Source organism: Salvelinus fontinalis, chromosome 7, assembly GCF_029448725.1.
Source record: "Salvelinus fontinalis isolate EN_2023a chromosome 7, ASM2944872v1, whole genome shotgun sequence".
In the NCBI taxonomy this organism is placed as follows: Eukaryota; Metazoa; Chordata; class Actinopteri; order Salmoniformes; family Salmonidae; genus Salvelinus; species Salvelinus fontinalis.
Genome location: NC_074671.1, coordinates 66,935,035 through 66,953,557, shown reverse-complemented (window position 1 = coordinate 66,953,557; position 18,523 = coordinate 66,935,035). Strand labels below are relative to the sequence as shown.

The 18,523-nt window shown below is 49.8% G+C and overlaps 1 protein-coding gene across 1 annotated transcript in view; it reads right to left on the bottom strand.

The window, feature by feature from the left end:
- The window catches only part of rasa3 (RAS p21 protein activator 3), a 119,621-nt gene extending 103,286 nt beyond the window's left edge, over positions 1-16,335 (bottom strand). Inside the window, exon 1 of the mRNA XM_055930319.1 lies at positions 16,026-16,335. Within this exon, the coding sequence (XP_055786294.1) occupies positions 16,026-16,080 (55 nt within the window). The 5' untranslated portion in view covers positions 16,081-16,335. The remainder of the gene's footprint in view (positions 1-16,025) is intronic.
- Positions 16,336-18,523: the final 2,188 nt, after the last annotated feature.

The window sequence follows — 18,523 nt, the reverse complement described above, 5'->3', positions numbered from 1 at the left end:
ACACTCCAACACTCAGACATTATTACAGATAGCCAGGGGAACACTCCAACACTCAGACATCATTACAGATAGCCAGGGGAACACTCCAACACTCAGACATCATTACAGATAGCCAGGGGCACACTCCAACACTCAGACATCATTACAGATAGCAAGGGGAACACTCCAACACTCAGACATCATTACAGATAGCCAGGGGCACGCTCCAACACTCAGACATCATTTACAGATAGCCAGGGGCACACTCCAACACTCAGACATCATTACAGATAGCCAGGGGAACACTCAGACATCATTACAGATAGCCAGGGGAACACTCCAACACTCAGACATCATTACAGATAGCCAGGGGAACACTCCAACACTCAGACATTATTTACAGATAGCCAGGGGGGACACTCCAACACTCAGACATAATTTACAGATAGCCAGGGGTACACTCCAATACTCAGACATCATTACAGATAGCCAGGGGAACACTCCAACACTCAGACATCATTTACAGATAGCCAGGGGAACACTCCAACACTCAGACATCATTACAGATAGCCAGGGACACACTCCAACACTCAGACATCATTTACAGATAGCCAGGGACACACTCCAACACTCAGACATCATTACAGATAGCCAGGGGAACACTCCAACACTCAGACATCATTTACAGATAGCCAGGGGCCCACTCCAACACTCAGACATCATTACAGATAGCCAGGGGAACACTCCAACACTCAGACATCATTACAGATAGCCAGGGGAACACTCCAACACTCAGACATCATTTACAGATAGCCAGGGGCCCACTCCAACACTCAGACATCATTTACAGATAGCCAGGGACACACTCCAACACTCAGACATCATTTACAGATAGCCAGGGGAACACTCCAACACTCAGACATCATTTACAGATAGCCAGGGGCCCACTCCAACACTCAGACATCATTACAGATAGTCAGGGGGACACTCACTAGCACGTGGACTTGAGAGATCGTTATAAAGATTAGCTGGCTAGTCACTAGCACGTGGACTAGCCCAGAAGTTGAAAAGGTCCAGATCAGATTTGTAGGCCATATGGCCCAGAAGTTTGAAAAGGTCAAGATCAGATTTTGTAGGCCATATGGCCCAGAAGTTTGAAAAGATCAAGATCAGATTTGTAGGCCATATGGCCCAGAAGTTTGAAAATATAAAGATCAGATTTGTAGGCCATATGGCCCAGAAGTTTGAAAAGATCAAGATCAGATTTGTAGGCCATATGGCCCAGAAGTTTTGAAAATATCAAGATCAGATTTGTAGGCCATATGGCCCAGAAGTTTGAAAATATAAAGATCAGATTTGTAGGCCATATGGCCCAGAAGTTTGAAAAGATCAAGATCAGATTTGTAGGCCATATGGCCCAGAAGTTTTGAAAATATCTAGATCAGATTTGTAGGCTATATGGCCCAGTCCTGCTCTGATGGTAGAACCCTGATTAGGTTGAATTATATTACCACCATCATCATCATCATCACCGTACTCCTGAAGCTCAAACACAACACCGTCCGTCCGTCCGTCCGTCCGTTTGAACAGTCAACACAGCTGTGTTTACACCCCTATGCTTCTTTTTCCAGGGAACTAAGGTTCCTGGATTTACTGCTAACAACAAGCAGCATACACACACACACACACACACACACACACACACACACACACACACACACACACACACACACATCACACACACACACACACATCACACACACATACACACGCATGCAACACGAATGCAACACAAGTGCGTACACAGTAGTACGTTAATTTAGTTCTGACTTTAGTTCTGGGTTCATTTAGTTCTGACTTCCTTTAGTTCTGGGTTCATTTAGTTCTGGGTTCATTTAGTTCTGGGTTCATTTAGTTCTGACTTCCTTTAGTTCTGGGTTCATTTAGTTCTGGGTTCATTTAGTTCTGGGTTCATTTAGTTCTGACTTCCTTTAGTTGTGGGTTCATTTAGTTCTGGGTTCCTTTAGTTCTGACTTCCTTTAGTTCTGACTTCCTTTAGTTCTGACTTCCTTTAGTTCTGGGTTCATTTAGTTCTGGGTTCATTTAGTTCTGGGTTCCTTTAGTTCTGACTTCCTTTAGTTCTGGGTTCATTTAGTTCTGACTTCCTTTAGTTCTGACTTCCTTTAGTTCTGACTTCCTTTAGTTCTGGGTTCATTTAGTTCTGGGTTCATTTAGTTCTGACTTCCTTTAGTTCTGGGTTCATTTAGTTCTGACTTCCTTTAGTTCTGACTTCCTTCAGTTCTGGGTTCATTTAGTTCTGACTTCCTTTAGTTCTGGGTTCCTTTAGTTCTGGGTTCATTTAGTTCTGACTTCCTTTAGTTCTGACTTCCTTTAGTTGTGGGTTCATTTAGTTCTGACTTCCTTTAGTTCTGACTTCATTTAGTTCTGACTTCCTTTAGTTCTGGGTTCCTTTAGTTCTGGGTTCCTTTAGTTGTGGGTGACGTCAGCTCTGCCATTCCTTTAGTTGTGGGTGACGTCAGCTCTGCCATTCAGGGAGTCCTCTCCTCCAGACAGGGAGTCCTCTCCTCCAGACAGGGAGTCCTCTCCTCCAGACAGGGAGTCCTCTCCTCCAGACAGGGAGTCCTCTCCTCCATTCAGGGAGTCCTCTCCTCCAGACAGGGAGTCCTCTCCTCCAGACAGGGAGTCCTCTCCTCCAGACAGGGAGTCCTCTCCTCCAGACAGGGAGTCCTCTCCTCCATTCAGGGAGTCCTCTCCTCCAGACAGGGAGTCCTCTCCTCCATTCAGGGAGTCCTCTCCTCCAGACAGGGAGTCCTCTCCTCCATTCAGGGAGTCCTCTCCTCCAGACAGGGAGACCTCTCCTACAGACAGGGAGTCCTCTCCTCCAGACAGGGAGTCCTCTCCTCCAGACAGGGAGTCCTCTCCTCCAGACAGGGAGTCCTCTCCTCCATTCAGGGAGTCCTCTCCTCCAGACAGGGAGTCCTCTCCTCCAGACAGGTAGTCCTCTCCTCCAGACAGGGAGTCCTCTCCTCCATTCAGGGAGTCCTCTCCTCCAGACAGGGAGTCCTCTCCTCCATTCAGGGAGTCCTCTCCTCCAGACAGGGAGTCCTCTCCTCCATTCAAGGAGTCCTCTCCTCCATTCAGGGAGTCCTCTCCTCCAGACAGGGAGTCCTCTCCTCCAGACAGGGAGTCCTCTCCTCCAGACAGGGAGTCCTCTCCTCCAGACAGGGAGTCCTCTCCTCCAGACAGGGAGTCCTCTCCTCCAGACAGGGAGTCCTCTCCTACAGACAGGGAGTCCTCTCCTCCAGACAGGGAGTCCTCTCCTCCAGACAGGGAGTCCTCTCCTCCATTCAGGGAGTCCTCTCCTCCAGACAGGGAGTCCTCTCCTCCAGACAGGGAGTCCTCTCCTCCATTCAAGGAGTCCTCTCCTCCATTCAGGGAGTCCTCTCCTCCATTCAGGGAGTCCTCTCCTCCAGACAGGGAGTCCTCTCCTCCAGACAGGGAGTCCTCTCCTCCATTCAAGGAGTCCTCTCCTCCATTCAGGGAGTCCTCTCCTCCAGACAGGGAGTCCTCTCCTCCAGACAGGGAGTCCTCTCCTCCAGACAGGGAGTCCTCTCCTCCATTCAGGGAGTCCTCTCCTCCAGACAGGGAGTCCTCTCCTCCAGACAGGTAGTCCTCTCCTCCAGACAGGGAGTCCTCTCCTCCATTCAGGGAGTCCTCTCCTCCAGACAGGGAGTCCTCTCCTCCATTCAGGGAGTCCTCTCCTCCAGACAGGGAGTCCTCTCCTCCATTCAAGGAGTCCTCTCCTCCATTCAGGGAGTCCTCTCCTCCAGACAGGGAGTCCTCTCCTCCAGACAGGGAGTCCTCTCCTCCAGACAGGGAGTCCTCTCCTCCAGACAGGGAGTCCTCTCCTACAGACAGGGAGTCCTCTCCTCCAGACAGGGAGTCCTCTCCTCCAGACAGGGAGTCCTCTCCTCCATTCAGGGAGTCCTCTCCTCCAGACAGGGAGTCCTCTCCTCCAGACAGGGCGTCCTCTCCTCCATTCAAGGAGTCCTCTCCTCCATTCAGGGAGTCCTCTCCTCCATTCAGGGAGTCCTCTCCTCCAGACAGGGAGTCCTCTCCTCCAGACAGGGAGTCCTCTCCTCCATTCAAGGAGTCCTCTCCTCCATTCAGGGAGTCCTCTCCTCCAGACAGGGAGTCCTCTCCTCCAGACAGGGAGTCCTCTCCTCCATTCAGGGAGTCCTCTCCTCCAGACAGGGAGTCCTCTCCTACAGACAGGGAGTCCTCTCCTCCAGACAGGGAGTCCTCTCCTCCATTCAGGGAGTCCTCTCCTCCAGACAGGGAGTCCTCTCCTCCAGACAGGGAGTCCTCTCCTCCAGACAGGGAGTCCTCTCATCCATTCAGGGAGTCCTCTCCTCCAGACAGGGAGTCCTCTCCTCCAGACAGGGAGACCTCTCCTACAGACAGGGAGTCCTCTCCTCCAGACAGGGAGTCCTCTCCTCCAGACAAGAGGCTTGGAAGCCCCAAGCCTCTTGTCGGCCCACCCCGGCCCCCTCTCCCAGCCCAACCGACCATTCCTCCTCTGGCTTGCAGAGTGAGGCGTGTCCCTCTCCCTGGCTCTCTCTGGCATGAGACAAACCCTGCCTGTCTTCATGTCCTCTGACCACTCAGGAGACAGCAGAGCTCCAGCCAGCTAGCTGGAGAGTCTCTCTCCGCGTCTTCTGCCGTCCCTGACCCATGTGATCAACATCCTCCCCTGCTCCTCCCACACACAGACCACAATGCCTTTCTGGAGTGAAAAGACCGCCTGGTCAGTGTCCCTCTGCGCTAGACTTACAAACCTCAGCACAGCTCTCTCTCTCTACCCCCTCCTCTAAGTCTCTACCCCCCCTCTAACTCTCTCTCTACCCCCCCCTCTAACTCTCTCTACCCCCTCCTCTAAGTCTCTACCCCCCCTCTAACTCTCTCTCTACCCCCTCCTCTCTTTACCCTCTCTCTCTCTACCCCCCTCTAAGTCTCTCTCTACCCCCTCTCTCTCTCTACCCCCCTCTAAGTCTCTACCCCCCCTCTAACTCTCTCTCTACCCCCCTCTCTCTCTCCACCCCCCTCCCTCTAAGTCTCTCTACCCCCCCTCCCTCTAACTCTCTCTGTGTGTCTCCTGGGGTTGAGTGAGACGTGGAGTTGGTTGGTGAGAGACAGCCCTCAGCAGCCTGCTGTATGTAGCTGTACTGGTAGTGAGTCGGTGTGAGAACCACAACAACAGTCAGTCAGTCCATCTGGTTTTCATTAGCTTGTTGCTACGCAGGAAAAAACACTTCTTTTGTAGTCCATCCAGCCAATCAGGAAGTGATTTTGGGGCAGTAGCTTCCTGTTTCCCTGCGTTCCCCCGGACAGTAGGCCCCGCCCAGCTCCGCTAGCCCCACAGTTCATGTATAACATGCTGCTTCAGGACACAGAGGACAGGAAGGGGACAGTCCTGTCTGTAGGACACAGAGGACAGGAAGGGGACAGCCCTGTCTGTAGGACACAGAGGACAGGAGGGGGACAGCCCTGTCTGTAGGACACAGAGGACAGGAGGGGGACAGTCCTGTCTGTAGGACACAGAGGACAGGAGGGGGACAGTCCTGTCTGTAGGACACAGAGGACAGGAGGGGGACAGCCCTGTCTGTAGGACACAGAGGACAGGAGGGGGACAGTCCTGTCTGTAGGACACAGAGGACAGGAGGGGGACAGTCCTGTCTGTAGGACACAGAGGACAGGAAGGGGACAGCCCTGTCTGTAGGACACAGAGGACAGGAGGGGGACAGCCCTGTCTGTAGGACACAGAGGACAGGAGGGGGACAGTCCTGTCTGTAGGACACAGAGGACAGGAGGGGGACAGTCCTGTCTGTAGGACACAGAGGACAGGAAGGGGACAGCCCTGTCTGTAGGACACAGAGGACAGGAGGGGGACAGCCCTGTCTGTAGGACACAGAGGACAGGAGGGGGACAGCCCTGTCTGTAGGACACAGAGGACAGGAGGGGGACAGTCCTGTCTGTAGGACACAGAGGACAGGAGGGGGACAGTCCTGTCTGTAGGACACAGAGGACAGGAGGGGGACAGTCCTGTCTGTAGGACACAGAGGACAGGAGGGGGACAGCCCTGTCTGTAGGACACAGAGGACAGGAGGGGGACAGCCCTGTCTGTAGGACACAGAGGACAGGAGGGGGACAGCCCTGTCTGTAGGACACAGAGGACAGGAGGGGGACAGCCCTGTCTGTAGGACACAGAGGACAGGAGGGGGACAGCCCTGTCTGTAGGACACAGAGGACAGGAGGGGGACAGTCCTGTCTGTAGGACACAGAGGACAGGAGGGGGACAGCCCTGTCTGTAGGACACAGAGGACAGGAGGGGGACAGCCCTGTCTGTAGGACACAGAGGACAGGAGGGGGACAGTCCTGTCTGTAGGACACAGAGGACAGGAGGGGGACAGCCCTGTCTGTAGGACACAGAGGACAGGAGGGGGACAGTCCTGTCTGTAGGACACAGAGGACAGGAGGGGGACAGTCCTGTCTGTAGGACACAGAGGACAGGAGGGGGACAGCCCTGTCTGTAGGACACAGAGGACAGGAGGGGGACAGTCCTGTCTGTAGGACACAGAGGACAGGAGGGGGACAGCCCTGTCTGTAGGACACAGAGGACAGCCCTGTCTGTAGGACACAGAGGACAGGAAGGGAACAGCCCTGTCTGTAGGACACAGAGGACAGGAGGACAGGAGGGGGACAGCCCTGTCTGTAGGACACAGAGGACAGGAAGGGGACAGCCCTGTCTGTAGGACACAGAGGACAGGAGGGGGACGGCCCTGTCTGTAGGACACAGAGGACAGGAGGGGAACAGCCCTGTCTGTAGGACACAGAGGACAGGAGGGGAACAGCCCTGTCTGTAGGACACAGAGGACAGGAGGACAGGAGGGGGACAGCCCTGTCTGTAGGACACAGATGACAGGAGGGGGACGGCCCTGTCTGTAGGACACAGAGGACAGGAGGGGAACAGCCCTGTCTGTAGGACACAGAGGACAGGAGGGGGACAGTCCTGTCTGTAGGACACAGAGGACAGGAGGGGGACAGTCCTGTCTGTAGGACACAGAGGACAGGAGGGGGACAGCCCTGTCTGTAGGACACAGAGGACAGGAGGGGGACAGTCCTGTCTGTAGGACACAGAGGACAGGAGGGGGACAGTCCTGTCTGTAGGACACAGAGGACAGGAGGGGGACAGCCCTGTCTGTAGGACACAGAGGACAGGAGGGGGACAGCCCTGTCTGTAGGACACAGAGGACAGGAGGGGGACAGCCCTGTCTGTAGGACACAGAGGACAGGAGGGGGACAGCCCTGTCTGTAGGACACAGAGGACAGGAGGGGGACAGCCCTGTCTGTAGGACACAAGAGGACAGGAGGGGGACAGTCCTGTCTGTAGGACACAGAGGACAGGAGGGGGACAGCCCTGTCTGTAGGACACAGAGGACAGGAGGGGGACAGCCCTGTCTGTAGGACACAGAGGACAGGAGGGGGACAGTCCTGTCTGTAGGACACAGAGGACAGGAGGACAGGAGGGGGGCAGCCCTGTCTGTAGGACACAGAGGACAGGAGGGGGACAGCCCTGTCTGTAGGACACAGAGGACAGGAGGGGGACAGCCCTGTCTGTAGGACACAGAGGACAGGAGGGGAACAGCCCTGTCTGTAGGACACAGAGGACAGGAGGGGGACAGCCCTGTCTGTAGGACACAGAGGACAGGAGGGGAACAGTCCTGTCTGTATGACACAGAGGACAGGAGGGGGACAGCCCTGTCTGTAGGACACAGAGGACAGGAGGGGGACAGCCCTGTCTGTAGGACACAGAGGACAGGAGGGGGACAGACCTGTCTGTAGGACACAGAGGTGTTCAACTATGAAACCATCCGTGATGCGATCTCTCCAGCCAAATGCTGCAGGTAGTGCTGTTCAATTAACCACCGAAATTACAGTTATTATTCATTTTTTTAACAACTAAATTAACCAACAAGGGTTAAATGACTTAAATTACCTTTCGTTCACTTTATTTCTGTGGTTTCAATGCACACATTGCTCAGTTTCTGTAGAGATAAATCACATCCAGTCTGAACTGTGTGATGTAGTAGGGAGTTGTAGTTTCTCTAGAGATAAATCACATCCAGTCTGAACTGTGTGATGTAGTAGGGAGTTGTAGTTTCTCTAGAGATAAATCAGATCCAGTCTGAACTGTGTGATGTAGTAGGGAGTTGTAGTTTCTCTAGAGATAAATCAGATCCAGTCTGAACTGTGTGATGTAGTAGGGAGTTGTAGTTTCTCTAGAGATAAATCAGACCCAGACTGAACTGTGTGATGTAGTAGGGAGTTGTAGTTTCTCTAGAGATAAATCAGATCCAGACTGAACTGTGTGATGTAGTAGGGAGATGTAGTTTCTCTAGAGATAAATCAGATCCAGACTGAACTGTGTGATGTAGTAGGGAGTTGTAGTTTCTCTAGAGATAAATCGGATACAGACTGAACTGTGTGATGTAGTAGGGAGTTGTAGTTTCTCTAGAGATAAATCGGATCCAGACTGAACTGTGTGATGTAGTAGGGAGTTGTAGTTTCTCTAGAGATAAATCAGATCCAGACTGAACTGTGTGATGTAGTAGGGAGTTGTAGTTTCTCTAGAGGTAAATCAGATCCAGTCTGAACTGTGTGATGTAGTAGGGAGATGTAGTTTCTCTAGAGATAAATCAGATCCAGTCTGAACTGTGTGACGTAGTAGGGAGTTGTAGTTTCTCTAGAGATAAATCAGATCCAGACTGAACTGAGTTGTAGTTTCCAACAGGCCAATATTCTACACAGTTTAGCGCAGAAAACGTGCTGATTAACTACAACGACCATAATCCATTGCGCACCTACTTGTCCGGTCTGTGTTTTTCGTTAGGGTAGTGTGGGGCAGACACAGAACACCGCATGACGGAGAGGAAGAGAGAGCAGTTACTTCACCAGGTATCTCTACCTGAACAACGCATGACGGAGAGGAAGGGAGAGCAGTTACTTCACCGGGTATCTCTACCTGAACAACGCATGACGGAGAGGAAGAGAGAGCAGTTACTTCACCGGGTATCTCTACCTGAACAACGCATGACGGAGAGGAAGAGAGAGCAGTTACTTCACCGGGTATCTCTACCTGAACAACGCATGACGGAGAGGAAGAGAGAGCAGTTACTTCACCAGGTATCTCTACCTGAACAACGCATGACGGAGAGGAAGAGAGAGCAGTTACTTCGCCGGGTATCTCTACCTGAACAACGCATGACGGAGAGGAAGAGAGAGCAGTTACTTCGTCGGGTATCTCTACCTGAACAACTCATGACGGAGAGGAAGAGAGAGCAGTTACTTCACCAGGTATCTCTACCTGAACAACTCATGACGGAGAGGAAGAGAGAGCAGTTACTTCACCAGGTATCTCTACCTGAACAACGCATGACGGAGAGGAAGAGAGAGCAGTTACTTCACCAGGTATCTCTACCTGAACAACGCATGACAGAGAGGAAGAGAGAGCAGTTACTTCGCCAGGTATCTCTACCTGAACAACTCATGACAGAGAGGAAGAGAGGGCAGTTACTTCACCAGGTATCTCTACCTGAACAACGCATGACGGAGAGGAAGAGAGAGCAGTTACTTCGCCAGGTATCTCTACCTGAACAACTCATGACAGAGAGGAAGAGAGAGCAGTTACTTCGCCAGGTATCTCTACCTGAACAACGCATGACGGAGAGGCAGAGAGAGCAGTTACTTCGCCGGGTATCTCTACCTGAACAACTCATGACGGAGAGGAAGAGAGAGCAGTTACTTCGCCGGGTATCTCTACCTGAACAACGCATGACGGAGAGGAAGAGAGAGCAGTTACTTCACCGGGTATCTCTACCTGAACAACGCATGACGGAGAGGAAGAGAGAGCAGTTACTTCGCCGGGTATCTCTACCTGAACAACGCATGACGGAGAGGAAGAGAGAGCAGTTACTTCGCCAGGTATCTCTACCTGAACAACACATGACGGAGAGGAAGAGAGAGCAGTTACTTCGCCAGGTATCTCTACTTGAACAACGCATGACGGAGAGGAAGAGAGAGCAGTTACTTCACCAGGTATCTCTACCTGAACAACGCATGACGGAGAGGAAGTTAGTTATAGGTTCTAGTGAGGTTGGTGACAGTACAACAGCTGATTACAGTAGATTGTAGGTAGGTTCTAGGTTCTAGTCAGGTTGGTGACAGTACAACAGCTGATTACAGTAGATTGTAGGTAGGTTATAGGTTCTAGTCAGGTTGGGGACAGTACAACAGCTGATTACAGTAGATTGTAGGTAGGTTCTAGGTTCTAGTCAGGTTGGTGACAGTACAACAGCTGATTACAGTAGATTGTAGGTAGGTTCTAGGTTCTAGTCAGGTTGGGGACAGTACAACAGCTGATTACAGTAGATTGTAGGTAGGTTCTAGGTTCTAGTCAGGTTGGGGACAGTACAACAGCTGATTACAGTAGATTGTAGGGTAGGTTATAGGTTATAGTCAGGTTGGTGACAGTACAACAGCTGATTACAGTAGATTGTAGGTAGGTTATAGGTTCTAGTGAGGTTGGTGACAGTACAACAGCTGATTACAGTAGATTGTAGGTAGGTTCTAGGTTCTAGTGAGGTTGGTGACAGTACAACAGCTGATTACAGTAGATTGTAGGTAGGTTCTAGGTTCTAGTGAGGTTGGTGACAGTACAACAGCTGATTACAGTAGATTGTAGGTAGGTTATAGGTTCTAGTGAGGTTGGTGACAGTACAACAGCTGATTACAGTAGATTGTAGGTAGGTTCTAGGTTCTAGTGAGGTTGATGACAGTACAACAGCTGATTACAGTAGATTGTAGGTAGGTTCTAGGTTCTAGTGAGGTTGGTGACAGTACAACAGCTGATTACAGTAGATTGTAGGTAGGTTCTAGGTTCTAGTCAGGTTGGTGACAGTACAACAGCTGATTACAGTAGATTGTAGGTAGGTTATAGGTTCTAGTCAGGTTGGGGACAGTACAACAGCTGATTACAGTAGATTGTATGGTAGGTTATAGGTTCTAGTCAGGTTGGGGACAGTACAACAGCTGATTACAGTAGATTGTAGGTAGGTTCTAGGTTCTAGTCAGGTTGGGGACAGTACAACAGCTGATTACAGTAGATTGTAGGTAGGTTCTAGGTTCTAGTCAGGTTGGGGACAGTACAACAGCTGATTACAGTAGATTGTAGGTAGGTTCTAGGTTCTAGTCAGGTTGGGGACAGTACAACAGCTGATTACAGTAGATTGTAGGTAGGTTATAGGTTCTAGTGAGGTCGGTGACAGTACAACAGCTGATTACAGTAGATTGTAGGTTAGTTCTAGGTTCTAGTGAGGTTGGTGACAGTACAACAGCTGATTACAGTAGATTGTAGGTAGGTTATAGGTTCTAGTGAGGTTGGTGACAGTACAACAGCTGATTACAGTAGATTGTAGGTAGGTTATAGGTTCTAGTCAGGTTGGGGACAGTACAACAGCTGATTACAGTAGATTGTAGGTAGGTTATAGGTTCTAGTCAGGTTGGGGACAGTACAACAGCTGATTACAGTAGATTGTAGGTAGGTTATAGGTTCTAGTCAGGTTGGTGACAGTACAACAGCTGATTACAGTAGATTGTAGGTAGGTTCTAGGTTCTAGTCAGGTTGGGGACAGTACAACAGCTGATTACAGTAGATTGTAGGTAGGTTCTAGGTTCTAGTGAGGTTGGTGACAGTACAACAGCTGATTACAGTAGATTGTAGGTAGGTTATAGGTTCTAGTCAGGTTGGGGACAGTACAACAGCTGATTACAGTAGATTGTAGGGTAGGTTATAGGTTCTAGTTAGGTTGGTGACAGTACAACAGCGGATTACAGTAGATTGTAGGGTAGGTTATAGGTTCTAGTCAGGTTGGTGACAGTACAACAGCTGATTACAGTAGATTGTAGGTAGGTTATAGGTTGTAGTCAGGTTGGGGACAGTACAACAGCTGATTACAGTAGATTGTAGGTAGGTTCTAGGTTCTAGTCAGGTTGGTGACAGTACAACAGCTGATTACAGTAGATTGTAGGTAGGTTATAGGTTCTAGTCAGGTTGGTGACAGTACAACAGTAGATTACAGTAGATTGTAGGTAGGTTATAGGTTCTAGTCAGGTTGGTGACAGTACAACAGCTGATTACAGTAGATTGTAGGTAGGTTATAGGTTCTAGTCAGGTTGGTGACAGTACAGTAGACTACAGTAGATTGTAGGGTAGGTTATAGGTTCTAGTCAGGTTGGTGACAGTACAACAGTAGATTACAGTAGATTGTAGGTAGGTTCTAGGTTCTAGTCAGGTTGGTGACAGTACAACAGCTGATTACAGTAGATTGTAGGTAGGTTATAGGTTCTAGTCAGGTTGGTGACAGTACAACAGCTGATTACAGTAACTTGTAGGTAGGTTATAGGTTCTAGTCAGGTTGGGGACAGTACAGTAGACTACAGTAGATTGTAGGGTAGGTTATAGGTTCTAGTCAGGTTGGGGACTTTACAGTAGACTACAGTAGATTGTAGGTAGGTTATAGGTTCTAGTCAGGTTGGGGACAGTACAGTAGACTACAGTAGATTGTAGGTAGGTTATAGGTTCTAGTCAGGTTGGTGACAGTACAGTAGACTACAGTAGATTGTAGGGTAGGTTATAGGTTCTAGTCAGGTTGGTGACAGTGCAACAGCTGATTACAGTAGATTGTAGGTAGGTTATAGGTTCTAGTCAGGTTGGGGACAGTACAGTAGACTACAGTAGATTGTAGGTAGGTTATAGGTTCTAGTCAGGTTGGTGCAGTACAGTAGACTACAGTAGATTGTAGGGTAGGTTATAGGTTCTAGTCAGGTTGGTGACAGTACAACAGCTGATTACAGTAGATTGTAGGTAGGTTATAGGTTCTAGTCAGGTTGGGGACAGTACAGTAGACTACAGTAGATTGTAGGGTAGGTTATAGGTTCTAGTCAGGTTGGGGACTTTACAGTAGACTACAGTAGATTGTAGGTAGGTTATAGGTTATAGTCAGGTTGGTGACAGTACAACAGCTGATTACAGTAGATTGTAGGTAGGTTATAGGTTCTAGTCAGGTTGGTGACAGTACAACAGCTGATTACAGTAGATTGTAGGTAGGTTATAGGTTCTAGTCAGGTTGGTGACAGTACAACAGCTGATTACAGTAGATTGTAGGTAGGTTATAGGTTCTAGTCAGGTTGGTGACAGTACAGTAGACTACAGTAGATTGTAGGTAGGTTATAGGTTCTAGTCAGGTTGGTGACAGTACAACAGCTGATTACAGTAGATTGTAGGTAGGTTATAGGTTCTAGTCAGGTTGGTGACAGTACAGTAGATTACAGTAGATTGTAGGTAGGTTATAGGTTCTAGTCAGGTTGGGGACAGTACAACAGCTGATTACAGTAGATTGTAGGTAGGTTATAGGTTCTGTAGGTAGGTTAAGGTTATTTCTGTAACATTTGAAGTCACGTTGGGTTGTTGTTTATCTGTCTGGTGCCATGACAACCTGCTGCTTATCAGACATATGGAATGCTGCCATGTAACTCTTGCAATCACACACACACACACACACACACACACACACACACACACACACACTGCTCCTCGCTGTTTGTTGTTTTTCTGCTCAACTCTGTTTCTTGTTTAAAGTCATAACAATCAGACTACACCCACGGTGGGTACAGGGTATGCATAACAATCAGACTACACCCACCGGTGGGTACAGGGTATGCATAACAATCAGACTACACCCACGGTGGGTACAGGGTATGCATAACAATCAGACTACACCCACGGTGGGTACAGGGTATGCATAACAATACAGACTACACCCACGGTGGGTACAGGGTATGCTTAACAATCAGACTACACCCACGGTGGGTACAGGGTATGCATAACAATCAGACTACACCCACGGTGGGTACAGGGTATGCATAACAATCAGACTACACCCACGGTGGGTACAGGGTATGCATAACAATCAGACTACACCCACGGTGGGTACAGGGTATGCATAACAATCAGACTACACCCACGGTGGGTACAGGGTATGCATAACAATCAGACTACACCCACGGTGGGTACAGGGTATGCATAACAATCAGACTACACCCACGGTGGGTACAGGGTATGCATAACAATCAGACTACACCCACGGTGGGGACAGGGTATGCATAACAATCAGACTACACCCACCGGTGGGTACAGGGTATGCATAACAATCAGACTACACCCACGGTGGGTACAGGGTATGCATAACAATCAGACTACACCCACGGTGGGTACAGGGTATGCATAACAATACAGACTACACCCACGGTGGGTACAGGGTATGCTTAACAATCAGACTACACCCACGGTGGGTACAGGGTATGCATAACAATCAGACTACACCCACGGTGGGTACAGGGTATGCATAACAATCAGACTACACCCACGGTGGGTACAGGGTATGCATAACAATCAGACTACACCCACGGTGGGTACAGGGTATGCATAACAATCAGACTACACCCACGGTGGGTACAGGGTATGCATAACAATCAGACTACACCCACGGTGGGTACAGGGTATGCATAACAATCAGACTACACCCACGGTGGGTACAGGGTATGCATAACAATCAGACTACACCCACGGTGGGGACAGGGTATGCATAACAATCAGACTACACCCACGGTGGGTACAGGGTATGCATAACAATCAGACTACACCCACGGTGGGTACAGGGTATGCATAACAATCAGACTACACCCACGGTGGGTACAGGGTATGCATAACAATCAGACTACACCCACGGTGGGGACAGGGTATGCTTATGTTGAACCACAGAGCTGTTGTCGTGGTTTTCAGTTTGGAGCCATAACAAGATGAGGAAGTGACCAACAGCCGATTAGTCAATCGGGGGTTTACATTATAGTGCACCATCTAACGCAATAAAACACGCATCAACTGGGGAAATGGTGAACAATAAATAGTCATATCTGTTTTTTGTTGTTGTATTGAATATACAGATGTGTTTTGCATACTAGTGTGTATAGCGAGTTAATAACACGTGGAAAAGCTAGCCAGGGTCATATCCTATTGAGAGCAATGAAGGAAGCGTATTATAGGTGCGGGCCTCCATAGGCTATTGCCAGTCGCCGAGGCGCTATTTTCTGTTACTTATTTACTGCCTAAAGCTGTCCAATGACTGCAACGATCTCTGGCGCAATAGCGCGGACAGTAAGAAATAAGTAACCCCGGAAATCCACACCGGGACTGGGGTCTCTCCTTAGACTAACGGGCCGGTTGTTTTATTCAAAGCTCTGCGCGGGGGAGAAAGTGGGCAAAACCGACATCGAGCCATCCATCCATAGACATGCAGCTGTTTCCCGTTTTGTTTGTTGTTGCGCTCAGACCCTCACGTCTCGAGTTTTTTTTTTGTCGCCACAAACACAGAAGTTCATAACACCAATCCACATTTACAATAACAAATCCAACCGCATTGTTAATTACATACATGTATTAAACACCACATAGATATTCATTCATGGACGCCTCTATATAGGCCTGAGACTACACAGAATCCATAATGATGGACTGAATACGATCAGTTTGTCATGTGTCTATTTTACAAAATACATGCTATGTTGCGGGAGCGTGTGATTTGAATTACAACATGTCACAGAGACAGAGAGAGAGAGAGGGAGGGCGGTCTCCCTCTCTCAAAGCCCCAATGCCTTTTAGCCCGTTAAAGTGAAGCCACGGAGACCAGAGGGGGTGGGGGAATAATACCCGAGCTGCCTCTCTCTCTCTCTCTCTCTCTCTCTCTCTCTCTCTCTCTCTCTCTCTCTCTCTCTCTCTCTCTCTCTCTCTCTCTCTCTCTCTCTCTCTCTCTCTCTCTCTCTCTCTCTCTCTCTCTCTCTGATTTCCTTACCTATTTTTATTTTGACGCTTTGGAAAACCCGTAGCCCTTCCTCTTCGACCGCCATGCTCGCGGCTCCGCTCTTTTACCACTCGCCTTTGTGGATAGAGTCTTTGCTCCACGGTGATCGGGATGTGTGTGTCGGGTTTCTCCGGCAGTCGAGGGAGGCAGGTCTAGTCCAGCTCCTAGGGCGGTGTGCTGTCTGTATGGGTATATATGGTTATGCTTCCCGGACAGCGGACAGCTGCATTCCCTTACCCAACCGCTGCTAGAACACACTGCAGCTCCAACCCAGAGCGGCGCGTAGAGTGGGCGGGGCTCCACCTTCTCTTTCAGCTGATTGACTGTCAGCGGGATGATGTCATACAAGGGGGCGGGCTAGATTAGTCGACGAAAGCGGGTTGCTCAAAAAGGGACACGAGGCGGACTGTAACCGAATTGGTCCAAACTGGCTTGGAGTCTATCCTGACTGGTTTATACCGATAAACATCGAGAGTGCGGGTGAGAAAAACATTGCAAAGATCTCAACCAACATCAAACCGGTTTTGCTTTGTGCTTTGTGACTCGAATTGGAGACACGGACAAATCCGATTAGGTCATAATGAACCCGATGGCGTAGGTTTGACTAGATGATGAACTAATCTGTGTATAAACCCATTAGCTGCCTTCATCCATGTAAAAACCAGACAAGATAAGACTCCAAGCCCGGTTCGGACCAATTCGGGTTCCGGTCTGCCTTGTGGCCCTTTTGAAACGCTCAGTCTTGAATAAATGAGGGCCGTTGACATAAATCGAGTAGGGTGGGGATTAATGATGTTATTGTGATAGGTGGTGATAGCATGACTGAACAGGCTTTAAGGAAGACACATCACAGGAGAGGAAGAGGACGGACACCGTTCAGATCTGTCCAACAAAGGAAGACATCACAGGAGAGGAGGAGGAGGAAGAGGACGGACACCGTTCAGGTCTGTCCAACAAAGGAAGACATCACAGGAGAGGAGTAGGAGGAGGAGGAAGAGGACGGACACCACTCAGATCTGTCCAACAAAGGAAGACATCACAGGAGAGGAGGAGGAAGAAGAGGACGGACACCGCTCAGATCTGTCCAACAAAGGAAGACATCACAGGAGAGGAGGAGGAGGAAGAGGACGGACACCGCTCAGGTGTGTCCAACAAAGGAAGACATCACAGGAAAGGAGGAGGAGGAAGAGGACGGACACCGCTCAGATCTGTCCAACAAAGGAAGACATCACAGGAGAGGAGGAGGAAGAAGAGGACGGACACCGCTCAGATCTGTCCAACAAAGGAAGACATCACAGGAGGAGGAGGAGGAAGAGGACGGACACCGCTCAGATCTGTCCAACAAAGGAAGACATCACAGGAGGAGGAGGAGGAAGAGGACGGACACCGCTCAGATCTGTCCAACAAAGGAAGACATCACAGGAGAGGAGGAGGAGGAAGAGGACGGACACCGCTCAGATCTGTCCAACAAAGGAAGATATCACAGGAGAGGAGGAGGAGGAAGAGGACGGACACCCCTGAGATCTGTCCAACAAAGGAAGACATCACAGGAGAGGAGGAGGAGGAGGAGGAAGAGGACGGACACCGCTCAGATCTGTCCAACAAAAGAAGACATCACAGGAGAGGAGGAGGAGGAAGAGGACGGACACCGCTCAGATCTCGGACACCGCTCAGATCTGTCCAACAAAGGAAGACATCACAGGAGAGGAGGAGGAGGAAGAGGACGGACACCCCTGAGATCTGTCCAACAAAGGAAGACATCACAGGAGAGGAGGAGGAGGAGGAGGAAGAGGACGGACACCGCTCAGATCTGTCCAACAAAGGAAGACATCACAGGAGAGGAGGAGGAGGAAGAGGACGGACACCGCTCAGATCTGTCCAACAAAGGAAGACATCACAGCAGAGGAGGAGGAGGAAGAGGATGGACACCGTTCAGATCTGTCCAACAAAAGGAAGACACCTCAAATTAGGCCCAGTCCAGAACGTACTGTAGCAAACGGAGGGAGCGGGGTAGCAAACCTCGGGGCTCCAGCGTGAAAAAGCAACCACTCTACGCATCGCGCCAATAGGTGGGAACTGTAGCGTGGCCTCATGTAGAGAGGATCTCTACATTATCAAATCAAAATCAAAATGTATTTATAAAGCCCTTCTTACATCAGCTGATATCTCAAAGTGCTGTACAGAAACCCAGCCTAAAACCCCAAAACAGCAAGCAATGCAGGTGTAGAAGCACGGCGGCTAGGGAAAACCTCCCTAGAAAGGCCAGAACCTCGGAAGAAACCTAGAGAGGAACCAGGCTATGAAGGGTGGCCAGTCCTCTACAATACATTACTCTGCCAACCCAGTGGTGATGTCGATGGGGTGGAGTGGAGAGGAGTGGACGAGTTGAAGCAGGAGTTAACGGTTCCAACGGGTTTTGACCCGGGACCAAGTCCTGTGGGTTAGCCTCCTTTTGAACAGCCATGAATCTAATTATATACCCTCATCCC